Source organism: Lithobates pipiens, unplaced genomic scaffold (assembly GCF_037356315.1).
Source record: "Lithobates pipiens isolate NorthernLeopardFrog02 unplaced genomic scaffold, aLitPip1_a1.2 Scaffold_13, whole genome shotgun sequence".
Taxonomy (NCBI): domain Eukaryota; kingdom Metazoa; phylum Chordata; class Amphibia; order Anura; family Ranidae; genus Lithobates; species Lithobates pipiens.
The window spans coordinates 233,526,322-233,538,704 of NW_027507718.1; the positions used below are offsets into that span (position 1 = coordinate 233,526,322).

Here is a 12,383-nt window from a genome sequence, read left to right on the forward strand (position 1 = left end):
AGGATTCTGTTCGTGTGATTGCTGCGACAGCCAATCACAGTGGTCACATAATCGGAATGCCCTCCCCCTGGCATTTAGAACTTCTTAAAAGGACCAAGAGGTGGTGGGAAAGGGTTAAACCTAAAGTGTAAATTCACCTTTACAGAAAAATCTGTAAGGTGAACTTAAGAGGGCTTTGTGCGGACTCTGATGTAAGGGGTCTGTATGGACTCTGATGTAAGGGGGGGTCTGTGCAGACTCTCATGTAAGGGGGCTCTGATGTAAGGGGGCAGGAGGAGCTGAAGAACTGCACAGTGAGCAGAGAGTAAAAGGGGGCACTGTGATTACAGAGAAAATGGGGGGGGGGGGGTAATTGCAGGGGCACTGTAATATAAAGGGACCTACCTGTAAAGGGGCACTGTAATCATTACAGTGGCACTTTACAGTGCTGTCCTGATTATATCACAGTGTCCCCACAGTGTGGCGGACACCGACACCAGCCACCCCCGCAAATGTCTACCGAAATCAAACCCCCCCCCCCCCCCCCCGTTCCTGGAAAAATTGGGTGCTCAGTCCGGGCCTATTTTTTGTCCCAGTCTGGGCCTGGATATTAATATCTTGGTATACCCACAGGTTACAATCCGCTAACTTGCATATTACTGTCCAGCACTGAAATACCTTCAGAATGAATATAACTGACAGGTTTCTGATGTATACTTTACCTAGGAGGGATAATGTGTTCCGTTAGCTCCCCATCTTGTCTAAGATAGAGGGGTTTGGACTTAAACAGTTACAGATTTACTGATGGAGGTAACTAGTTCCTTATTCTGGCTGTACTGTTATTATTTCATCAGTTATGATATAACCTGAAGTTATTGATTCTACCAAGACAAAAATGTGTATTTCTAGAGACTTTAGCTAAGGTATTTATGAAGGTGGGGGGGGGGGGGGGGGTTCTGGCAGGTCTTGTTTTCCCAAGCCTGCGAATTTGACAGTTTTATTACAGCTTCTAGACTGTGGATTCCGCTAGTAGGCGTTAGAGGGTCTGCATCTGAAGGATCGAATAAGAAGGTTCCGATATTGGCTGACATTTTGTGTATTGTATGAACTGAAGGAGGAGGGAGCTATGTGTCGTATTCTGGCAAAATGGCATGGGTGACTTGAACAAAATGTCTGCCACACATACAGGTTTTTGTGTGTTCAGTACGTGCAACCATTACAATCATGTGTATAGTGCCCAATAGAACATTTAATTCTCTATACATAAGGTACAGATGGCCTGAAATCACCTGTATTAGTTCTTTACAAGTCATAATTTAAAGCCAGAGAAAATAATTGACTTTTATATTTTTATTTTTTATTTTCAAGTAGAATATAAAACATAATTTTTAGAGTACCAGTCTGGGTTTACATTAGTAAACATTTACTTAAACAGTTTAAAACAAAACATACAAAAACTATTGTAAAATATGCAATGTAACCTTATTGTGTAATAAGAAAGATTAAGCGATACTAACGCTGGGCACTGTTTTTGGAGGTTAAAACAGTCATATCAAACACAAGTGGCAAACCATACAAAAATAAACCAGCTTATTTTGCAGGAGTACAATGTGGAGTGGCTGAAAGGAAACAGGACACCATGCAATAAACCCCTATTAACCCCAGCTGCCTTAAATGTTTAAAACCAACCTTGTCAACAAAGTCTGTGATGCAAGGAGTACCTAAGCTTTCAAGTGTATATGTACATAGGTACATTTTCACAGTATTCTTTTCTTTATTTTAAAAAGTAAAAAATGCTTTTCGGCAGGAAACTGGGGTTGTCAAGAATTTACCCACATCATTTATGTATAAAAATCTATAAACATTTTCTCAAACATATTTTGTGCATAGGGTTACTTTACAATGTAAAAAATCTGTTAAGAGAAACATCAAGAGCAATATGTATATGTTAGCGGTGAATATAAAAATACACAGCAAAGCAGACAATTTAAACCATCTTCAGCAAACTAAAACTGTAATCCTTGGTGTATCAGTAACTGTTTTAATGTTCTTTTGCGCCCAAATCAGCACAACAACATACATGTGTAATGTGTTACTGCATGTATTTTCCCTGCATTTGAAAGTGAATGTGCATTTTTCTCCACTCTTGTGTGTGTGCTAAATTACTCTCTATATAAGCTATTAAAGAAGGACTAGGTAAGAATCTGTTACTGCAACTGCTAGGCTGTGGGTTTAGCATTCATCTAAGTTCAACAAGTTTTACCGTTAAAATTAAATAAAATTCTAAAAAAGGGGTAAAAAGCTCACTACAATTCTGCATAGTTTTTTATCAGAGTGTGGATAAACCAATATAAGGTGGTGGAGCCCTGATGTATTATCAGGCAAGATTTCCCTCTCCCTATTAGCCAATAATATTGAAGAATTCAATTCAATGAAGGAGCAAAAAAAAAAAAAAAATGTCAGAAAATTGTATTTGTATGCTTTTTAGTGCAGAACACAAAGCTGAGAACAAGCATTTACAAGAGCAGTACTGAGCATTTGAAGTGAAACTTTGGTCAGAAAATAAGTCCTCCTTGATATATACTGTTTATATACTGTTTAAAATCCAGTAGTAGACCCTGCTCTGCACATTCCCAGTCACTCTATTTTTAGGCACTGTGCTGAAAATGTAGAGGCCGATCTACTGACAGCCTAAAGAGTTACTGCTGCTCAGAGGCTCTGGGCTTCAGCAAAATGGCAGCCTCCAGCAATAAGAAACAAGAGCAGTGCTGGAGGAAAATTACAGCACAAACTATCTTTGGTAGCAAATTATTATTGTGGAATGTATCTTCCTTGCTAAAGGACATTATTTTTAATCAAGTTGTTATGGGTAAAGTTCCACTTTAACATATGCTAATGCAGGAGCTACAGGCAGAGGATGGTGAAGAGGAAAGGGGTTAAAAAAGGGGTAAAAAAGCGTTGGTACATTTTCATAATATATATGATTAAAACAAGGGCTAAAGAAAAGATACTATGTAAATAGATATTTTTCAAGCATTTAACTATGACACTCGCTGTGATATTGAAAATTATTATTGGAATATATGTTTTGCAGCACTGAGTGCTTCTGTTTATGGTTGATTTAAACTTTGGTATGTGTCTGAACTGCTTTTCTTCCCTATTTAAGTCAAAATGAATGCAAAAGCACCTCAAAACAAATCATAACTAATTTTAACTGATCCAATTCTTATTTAAAATATGTATTGGAAGCTCCAAAAACAATATATAAAACTATTAGACAAGATGCAGTTTCATCATATTCACCCTCCCCAACGCAAAGCATTGTGAAAATGCTACTACCTATAGAGCTAGGTTTCATTTGGTTAAAGTAGAGTGCAGTTTTGGGGTGTAGTATTATCACTGATTATTGGTTAGTACAATACCCAGCTGTTTAGACTGGTTTACATAAAAATTCTAAAGTTAGACAGAACATCTTGCTGATCATAGCAAGATTTGCTCTAGTTTATTTTAAAATCTCTTACTGGTTTAAGCAGATAGTGAAGAGAAGTGAAGGGATTTGTTAAAATAATGTTTTAAATAGGTCCATAAATCACAAATCAAATCTCATCAGGTGAAATCCAAATTACATCTGAACCCTACTGTGTTACAATACAGAAAGGTCACAAAGATCTGGAAATCTCCTTTAAGATTAACTGCAATAAGCTATTTGATACGGCTTTGCTTCAAATGGTTTCAATATATATCACCAAGATGTCGCCACATTGCTCTCAATTGCTTCAATAGACAGGTTTAGGCTAGTGCAACAAACCCTTGCACAATGAAATTCAATTTGAAATACAGACTTATCATAGTTAGAAAAATAGGCACACGTTCTAAGACAAAAATACAAGTTAGTAAAGATAGCTTACTTAAATGTTAAACAAAAAAAATTAAAAATATTGCAGGGAACAAATATAAGAGGAATCTTCTTGTAATTCAAGACCTATAAGATGAGAAAGACTTGCAACAGTCTCAGTGGTTCACCTGTGGAATAGCAATAGCAAATTGATGATTTAGTCAACAATGTTCTAAGAGTGCCAAAGAGGACATGTGGGCCTTTCAATCATGTAGAATACCCCTATAATCAACAATTCCTTCTACATGACTTTTCACCTGTAGGACAAATAAAAGTCAGTTGTTCCTGTAATACATATGGAAAATAAATCATTTTTTTTTAACAAATAAAAAAAACTAACAACAAAAGGGATCAAAAAACTTTCTTAATCTAAAAGAGTAAAAAAAAAACTAAGTAAGGCAGTATACAAATTAATATGAAAAAGTTGTGATTTCGGCTCTGGGTTGATTATTTTAAAAGACTAAAGTGCAACAGCCTAACATATTATATTTCGAGGTATACAATCCAAAGACTTTAAAGAAAAATAGTCTTATTTAATAAAATGCCACAAGGCATTAAAAAGCAGCCTTAAGTGACCACTACTGCTTTGCAAGTGATGGCATAAGGACATTTTCTCTTTCCTTCAATTCCCCACCCCTGCCTGGGTGTTTTTTTACGATGTAATAGGGAACCTGCAATCCTAAACCTTTCAGGTATCAACAGCTGATTTAATATAGAATGATTAGTGTTAACTGGATGCTACAATTTTACCAAAAACAAATTAGACTATACAATAGCTAAAATAAAGCACTGTTCAGCAGCATTGTCATGTATAAATGAACTGCACACACATAATAGAAATTATGGTTAATTGTTATATATGCAAGAGGAAATGCTATCCATCTTTGATCTACAGTGTAAATACCGGGGGGAGAACAAGTATTTGATACACTGCTGATTTTGCAGGTTTTTCTACTTACAAAGCCTTTTAGAGGTCTGTAATTTTTCATAGGTACTCTTCAACTATGAGAGATGGAATCTAAAACAAAAATCCAGAAAATCACATTGTATGATTTTTAAGTAATTAATTTGCATTGTATTGCACGACATAAGTATATGATGCATCAGAAAAGCAGAACTTAATATTTGGTACAGAAACCTTTGTTTGCAATTACAGAGATCATATTTTTCCTGTAGTTCTTGACCAGGTTTGCACACACTGTGGCAGGGATTTTGGCTCACTCCTCCATACACTCCTTCTCTAGATCCTTCAGGTTTCGGTACTGTAGCTGGGCAATACGGACTTTCAGCTCCCTCCAAAGATTTTCTATTGGGTTCAGATCTGAAAACTGGCTTGGTCACTCCAGGACCTTGAGAGGCTACTTACGGAGCCACTCCTTAGTTGCCCTGGCTGTGTTTTGGGTCATTGTCATGCTGGAAGACCCAGCCATGGCCCATCTTCAATGCTCTTACTGAGGGAAGGAGGTTGTTGGCCAAGATCTTGCGAAACATGGCCCCATCCATCCTCCCCTCAATACAGTGCAGTCGTCCTGTCCCCTTAGCAGAAAAGCAGCCCCAAAGAATGATGTTTCCACCCCCCATGCTTCATGGTTGGAATGGTGTTCTTGGGGTTGTACTCATCCTTCTTCCTCCAAACACGGTGAGTGGAGTTTAGACCAAACAGCTCTATTTTTGTCTCATCAGACCAAATTGACCTTCTTCCATTCATCCTCTGGTGATTGGCAAACTTCAGACAGGCCTGGACATGCGCTGGCTTGAGCAGGTGGATCTTGCATGAGCTGCAGGATTTTAATCCATGACGGCGTAGTGCGTTACTAATGGTTTTCTTTGATACTGTGGTCCCAGCTCTCTTCAGGTCATTGACCAGGTCCTGTCATGTAGTTCTGGGTTGATCCCTCATCTTCCTCGTGATCATTGATGCCCCACAAGGTGCGATACTGCATGGAGCCCCAGACCGAGGGAGATTGCCTGCCATCTTGAACGTCTTCCATTTTCTAATAATTGCACCAACAGTTGTTGCCTTTTCACCCAGCTGCTTGCCTATTGTGCTGTAGCCCATCCCAGCCTTGTGCAGGTCTGCAATTGTATCCCTGATGTCCTTACACAGCTCTCTGGTCTTGGCCATTGTGGAGAGGTTGGAGTCTGACTGTGTGGACAGGTGTCTTTTATACAGGTAACAAGTTCAAACAGGTGCAGTTAATACAGGTAATGAGCAGAGAACAGGAGGGCTTCTTAAAAAAAAAATAACAGGTCTGTGAGAGCCAGAATTCTTACTGGTTGGTAGGTGATCACATACTTATGTCATGCAATAAAATGCAAATTATGTAAAAATCACACAATGATTTTTTGGATTTTTGTTTTAGATTCCGTCTCTCACAGTTGAAGAGTACCGATGATAAAAATTACACCCCTCTTACATGCTTTGAAAGTAGGAAAACCTGCAAAATCGGCAGTGTATCAAAAACTACCCACTGTAGAAACAAATGTACTGAATGAAAAGTGGCATTTTTACACTGATGCATTGCCGTTTTTCTGCACTCAAGGGTTTTGTGCAGGTTACCTGCACTTTGCTATAGACTTCTATTTCATGGGGAATGGAACTAAATTCCCAGAAGTAGCTTAGGTCCTCATGTGTGGCTAGGCGAAAACTGAGCTGCTTCTAGCAAATGGAGTATTTGGCCACCAGCAGTAGCCACCACCCAGACTTTGCTTTTCTTTATGTGCCTGGCGTTTTACTCCTGCAGGTGGCAGTATAAACATTATAGAACGAATGATCACCCCTGTGTACTTCAATGAACGTATGAAAGCAGAATTACTGTTGTAATAATCCATGTATTATTGTACAAATTGCTTTCCAAATAAGTTACATCTGTGTCTTTTAGAGTTAAATTTAGCAGGAGGACGTTGAACTGTATTCACACATAACAATGGTATAAGTGCACTGGTCTGCATTCATTTACATTTTAGTGAAAGCAAACTGGTCAATATATATTTGGGAAAGCTACGCATTTTTCGCTATGCAAGGTTGCTGACAAAATAAAAGTTCAACAAACCTTAGATCTGAACTCAGTGAAACTTAAAAATCTTCCCCTGCAGTGGGTCTGCGCCCACACTGCAACCGCTAAAGAGGAAGTAAACTCTCCCACTCTAATGCTTATAATAAGTAATTATCAAACTATAGCCACTGTAATCCAGCCCAAAACGCATATTACTTACTGTTTAAAGAAACTTTTAAAAAACGTGTTTCCAGGGGTAAGGCAGCACCATCTTAAGTATTGTTTTCTGAGTGCACAGTAGAGTGTATTTCCGCCCTCACATTGAGCACTTCCTGTACTGTTAACCAAGCCTCCTTCTCAATCCAACGTTTCTATGGCAACCCTGCTTCCCTGCTCATAGCCGACTTGTTTTATTTCATAGTATTTACTTGGGCCAATTATCTAGTGTTTGCCTTTGTCAGTCTTATCAGCTTCAGCTGATAAGACTGCAGTAATGCTGTCCGATGCCTTTTTTTCCACTCCATGTGATGTCACATGGGGTGTAGGAGGAAGCTCTGAGTGATTATGCAGTCTCGTGGGATTTCAGTGTTGTGCGTAGGAAGTCCTGATAATAGATAGACAAGCACACAGAGTGTGCCGTAAATCATGGGAGATATGGGCATGCTCAGTGATGTCATTCTAAAGAACAAAAAGGATTACAACAAAACTATGCAAGTAAGGCGATATCTACAAGCAGTGTTCATTAGGGTTTTTATGCTGATTCACATGGGATAAAGTTGTGGGGGAGAGTTTACAACCACTTTAAGTTCATGATTCTGTCTAGGAGACTTGGTAAAGCACTTTTAGTTACTCAATCCTCTGCGCCCACATGCTCCTCTTTGCTGCTAGATCCCATAAGTCCTGTAGCCTCTTATACCTTCCCATTGGGTGGTCAACAATCCTCTGATGTCATCAGGACCGATGCGTGAACCACAGCCCTGCACTGGATGTGAAGATTCTGAGGAACAGTTCACCACCATGGGGAAGTGCCATCTGCCAGGGAAGCAGAGCAGGTAAGTAAAATAACTTTTTCATCTCCTAGACAGAAATAAGCATTTAACCCTTGTAGTGCTGTTAATTGCATTTATGGATTTCTGTACAGAATGCTAAACACAATTATTTATGTATGCATATTAGCTGGAAAGGGGTTTAATTTCTTAAATGGCATTACTAGGCAGGAAGTAAGCCAGATTGTACAAAGATTCTGTCCTTTATTTCAAACATCAACTCTGAAACATGTATTTTTTTAGTGTTATAAAAGTTCTCTTATATAAATAGGGTTACTTATTTCCTTATTTTATGTTTCTCAAACTGTTGATTTTTTTCTTACTTTTTTACATTGCATTAACTTTTCTTATAAAGTGGGCCGATAACATGTTTATTTCTGTGCCTATAGAAGCACAAATGTTATACAAATTAACCCATGTAACAAATCAAACACAGGATAAAGTACTAATGAAACACCTTCTTAAAAAAAAAAATAAGCAAAACAATGAATTAGGTGTTAAAGGTGAAAGCAGTTTCCTCAACAGCTAAATGTATGCTTCAGGGCCGGGATTCCATGATAAGTTTCTGCTTTACTCTTAAAACTAGCATTAAAGCTCCACTCTGGGCAGCAGAAAAAAAATGACCCCTACAGTAGAGCCTCTCTGTTCTATAAGGGTTAAAAAGCTCATTACATGTGGAAGTAGAGGAATAAGCTGTAATACTTACAGTTCTTCCTCTGCGACTTGTCCCCCAAAAACCAACTTCCTTTGCCACTCCCCACTGTCTTTTTGATGTCATAATGTACAAAGCAGGACCAGCAGTCCCATATTGTATGCGAGTACAGTAAGGGATAGCCCACAACCTAGAGCATCAAAGAGAAGAGGAGCCAGCCGCCAGGGCAGTGAGAATAAAGCCTAGTACATACAGGTCGAATCTCAGGCCGCACCGGCCGGTTCAATAGAAACCGGCCAACATTCGGCCCAGGTGTACTACAGCCGGTTTAACAGAAGGCAGCTGTTCGGCTGGCATGACTGAAAAAGGTCTGCTCATGATCAGCGATTTCAGCCAACTGCTAAGCGCACTGACCAAAGTGTTCTGGCAGGTGGGGCGCCATTCCCCTGTCAGAACACAATAGAACAGCAGGGGAGATCGCTACTAACAGTGTCTCTGACCTGAGCTGTCAGGTTATTTTCATTCAGGCCGCTGGGTTGAAAAAAAACAAAAAACAAAAAAAATTGTGTATACAAGGCTTTAAGGTATTAGTCTAGGTTTTTGTCTCTTTGGGTTCAGCGTGCCTCGTTTACATGAGACCGGCAGCCTATTCATTTAAATGGGGTGCTCTACCTGCAGTAAACACTGGGAAAAAGTTCTTGACCCTTTTTAAAAAATAAGGCCTCATGGAACCGCATAGTTTGCGCACTAGAAAATGTGCCACGCTTTCCAATGCATGGGGGTGCCATTAACAATGTCACCCCTTTGCGTCTACTAAAGAGCAGCACATTTTGCCTGCGGGTCAGGAATATGTGTGATTATGCATGGATTCCTAACGAACACAACTTTGTACCTAGCTATACAGCTTTTTCATCATCTCCTAGACTTAATGTGGAGTTCCAGTCATTTTTTTCTTTTTTTTAAGCCAGCAGCTACAGAAAGTGTAGCTGCTGACTTTTAATAACAGCCCCTTACCTGTCCCCCAACCCAGCGGTAAACTCACCTGCGTGGTGTTCTCCCCGTGACCTCACTTGGTGGTGCTGGCATCTCTACTATGGCTACCCGGCTGTGACAGCTTGTGACTTCTCAGCCGAGTGCCCACTGCGCATGCAGCGCCGCTCTCTGACTGGTTCCAAAGTCTTCTAGGACCTGTCATTTGTACCAGAAGACATCGGGAGGGAGATCTTCCGCTTCTGATTGCCTAAGGCATCTAGACTGGAAGTGGGGGCAGGTACCTGTGAAAACCTGGTACCTTCTCCCCCTCTCCTTCCCAACAGCTCAGTTTCACAAACAGGAGCCAGGGAGGAGGCTTTAAAGTGGAAACTCCACTTTTGGGTGGAACTCCGCTTTAATGAGCATTTGAACCTTGCATTGTGGGAAGGACTCCAAAGCTTTTCCCACAGAGTTCAGCTTTAAAAAACAGTCAGTAAATGGCCGTTGTTTCACAGCCCAAGCATAAATGTGCTGTACTTCTTCACAAACTCCCTTTTAATTGTAGTCTATAATAAGATAATGAACACTGTAACAAAGAAAAAATGCAGTCAAAATTATGTTTGCCAAGACTGAACTGGTTTCTTTGGGCCCCATTACCACAGCCAAATATTGATGTCTCCATGGTCAGTATGGCCCCACATTTTAGACTGCTAAACGGTCAGGTTTAGGCTTAGTGCTAGGGTGGATAGAGCTCTAAGTATAATGTACACCAGGGGTTTCCCAGGACACAGAAAGTTATAACTGATTAATTATACTTGGAGGCACCACCAGCTGCCTACATTTTGAAACAGTTAGGCTTTGTTTACACTATTGTGGGTTAGGAAGGCTTGTAAAAACGTATGCATTCCTGCCTGCAGGCAGAACACGCCACTCTTTAGAAAACACGTGGGGATGACAAATTATTAATAGCACCCCAGCTCATTGGCAAACACACTGTTTTCATGCGCAGAAAATCACATGGTCTGTGGCATCATGTGACTTTGGGGGCCTTCTTTTCCTGCATTTCTGCGGGTAGGGCAGCCCACTGAAATGACAGGGCTACATACATAAAGAATGCGGGTCACACAGGTGGGAATCTAGCCTTAGGCCTCATCACCTTTGCTTACTTAACAAGCCCATCAAGTAATTTAAAGAAGAATTAGAGGTAGGCCAAACAAAATACTGTGTTCTTACTGCCTATATTTTGGACCATTCAAATTCATTCCATTTAGTCATACACACTACATTTTTCTATAATTCTAATATTCATGGTCATAAAGAGCAAGCAAAGTAAAAGGCCCATAAACCATCTGCCCCTGAGGTGGTACCAGTTATGTGGCGAGCCAGCACCACAGTCTGGTACCATTCCTCATTTCTTGCTTGCAATAACACATTTGATACCTTCCACATTTTCTGATGCATACAGTATATAATGGTAGCAACTGCTACTAGCGTATTCTTAAAAAATGTGTCTTATTTTAACATTAATACATTTTTATAGCTGCAATAGTATGCAATTTGCCTTGCAGAGAAATTCTGCAAGAAACACATCTGAACATGCATGTATACTGAGTGAATTCATATTCTCTCATCAGGGTCAAAGTAGCTAGGCATGAGTTAAAAACACAATGAAATATGTGATTCAATACTCCGGCCTCCCTTCATGACTCATATTTGTGAAGTACACTTTAAATGTGCTCTTTATGGGCCACTGTGGAATGCACAATACATTTACTAAAGTGCAGAACAGTTTGTCTAAATGAAAAACTCAGGCATAACATATCTGATAGGATTTACTACTTAATTTCTATACCTTTAAGGCTTAAGAATGTAATGCACATAATTTCTGCTACTCCTGCTCAGTGTATGGTAACCTAACATATAGATGTTGGATAACCATACACTGAGCAGAAAATCAGTGTTACATTCTTTCAGCAACCATCTCCTTAGCACTCATGCAATGTATAAAATAAATGCTCCTAAAAAAATAAAATAACCCCCCCCCCCCCCAAAAAAAAACAAAAAACTGGTGTTATATATTAAAATATAAGATTAATGAAAGTTAAGCTAAGGTAATGGGAGGATGAAGGAACTTCGTACTTGTGAGTTACACAGTAGTTCATTGATACTGCTGTCGATTAAAGAAAATCAGATACTGCTGTATACGGCTGTAACTAGCAGCATCTATGAAAAATTCCATTAAACACTATTTTTGCTAACGGGTCTGTTCACAGACATCTACTCTCTACATTGCACAAGAAGGTAAGAGGGTGTTTTGAAACTCTACGTGGCTTATTAAAAAAAACAAAAAACAGTAAAACCATTATTCTTCATGAAATCCATCGACCAGGCTCAGAAGAGAACAGGCTGCCTAAAAACAAAGTTCGAATTTCTATTCCAAACGCAACCTTAGGCACATTCTTCTACAGGAGAAATTGCTGTTAAAAAATGAAAGGTTCACCGAGATGGTGGTGCCAGCACAGGGTATGACAGAGAGACATTAAGGGCATCGTTGTGCTGTACCAAGGATGTATGTTGATAATGCAAAACCAACTCTTTCAACGAAGCATAAAGGTAATAGGGCTCAGCAAAGCCATATCCAGTGGTTGTCTTGTAGATAACGCAGTGTTTGGTATCACCATCGACCCTATATATAGGAGGTAAGAATAAACAAGTTAGGGGATCTAAGGTCACAGCATACACTTTCATTTTAGATCATCAGCATTGTGATTGTAATAAAAAATAAGATTTTTATAACAGCTTACCTGTAAAATCCTTTTCCTGGAGTACATCACGGGACACAG

At 39.5% G+C, this 12,383-nt stretch overlaps 1 protein-coding gene across 1 annotated transcript in view; it reads right to left on the reverse strand.

Annotated features, from left to right (window-relative positions):
* Positions 1-1,314: 1,314 nt before the first annotated feature.
* The window catches only part of PIK3R2 (phosphoinositide-3-kinase regulatory subunit 2), a 151,247-nt gene continuing 140,178 nt past the window's right edge, over positions 1,315-12,383 (reverse strand). Inside the window, exon 16 of the mRNA XM_077476339.1 lies at positions 1,315-12,226. Coding sequence (XP_077332465.1) covers positions 12,037-12,226 — 190 coding nt within the window. The 3' untranslated portion in view covers positions 1,315-12,036. The remainder of the gene's footprint in view (positions 12,227-12,383) is intronic.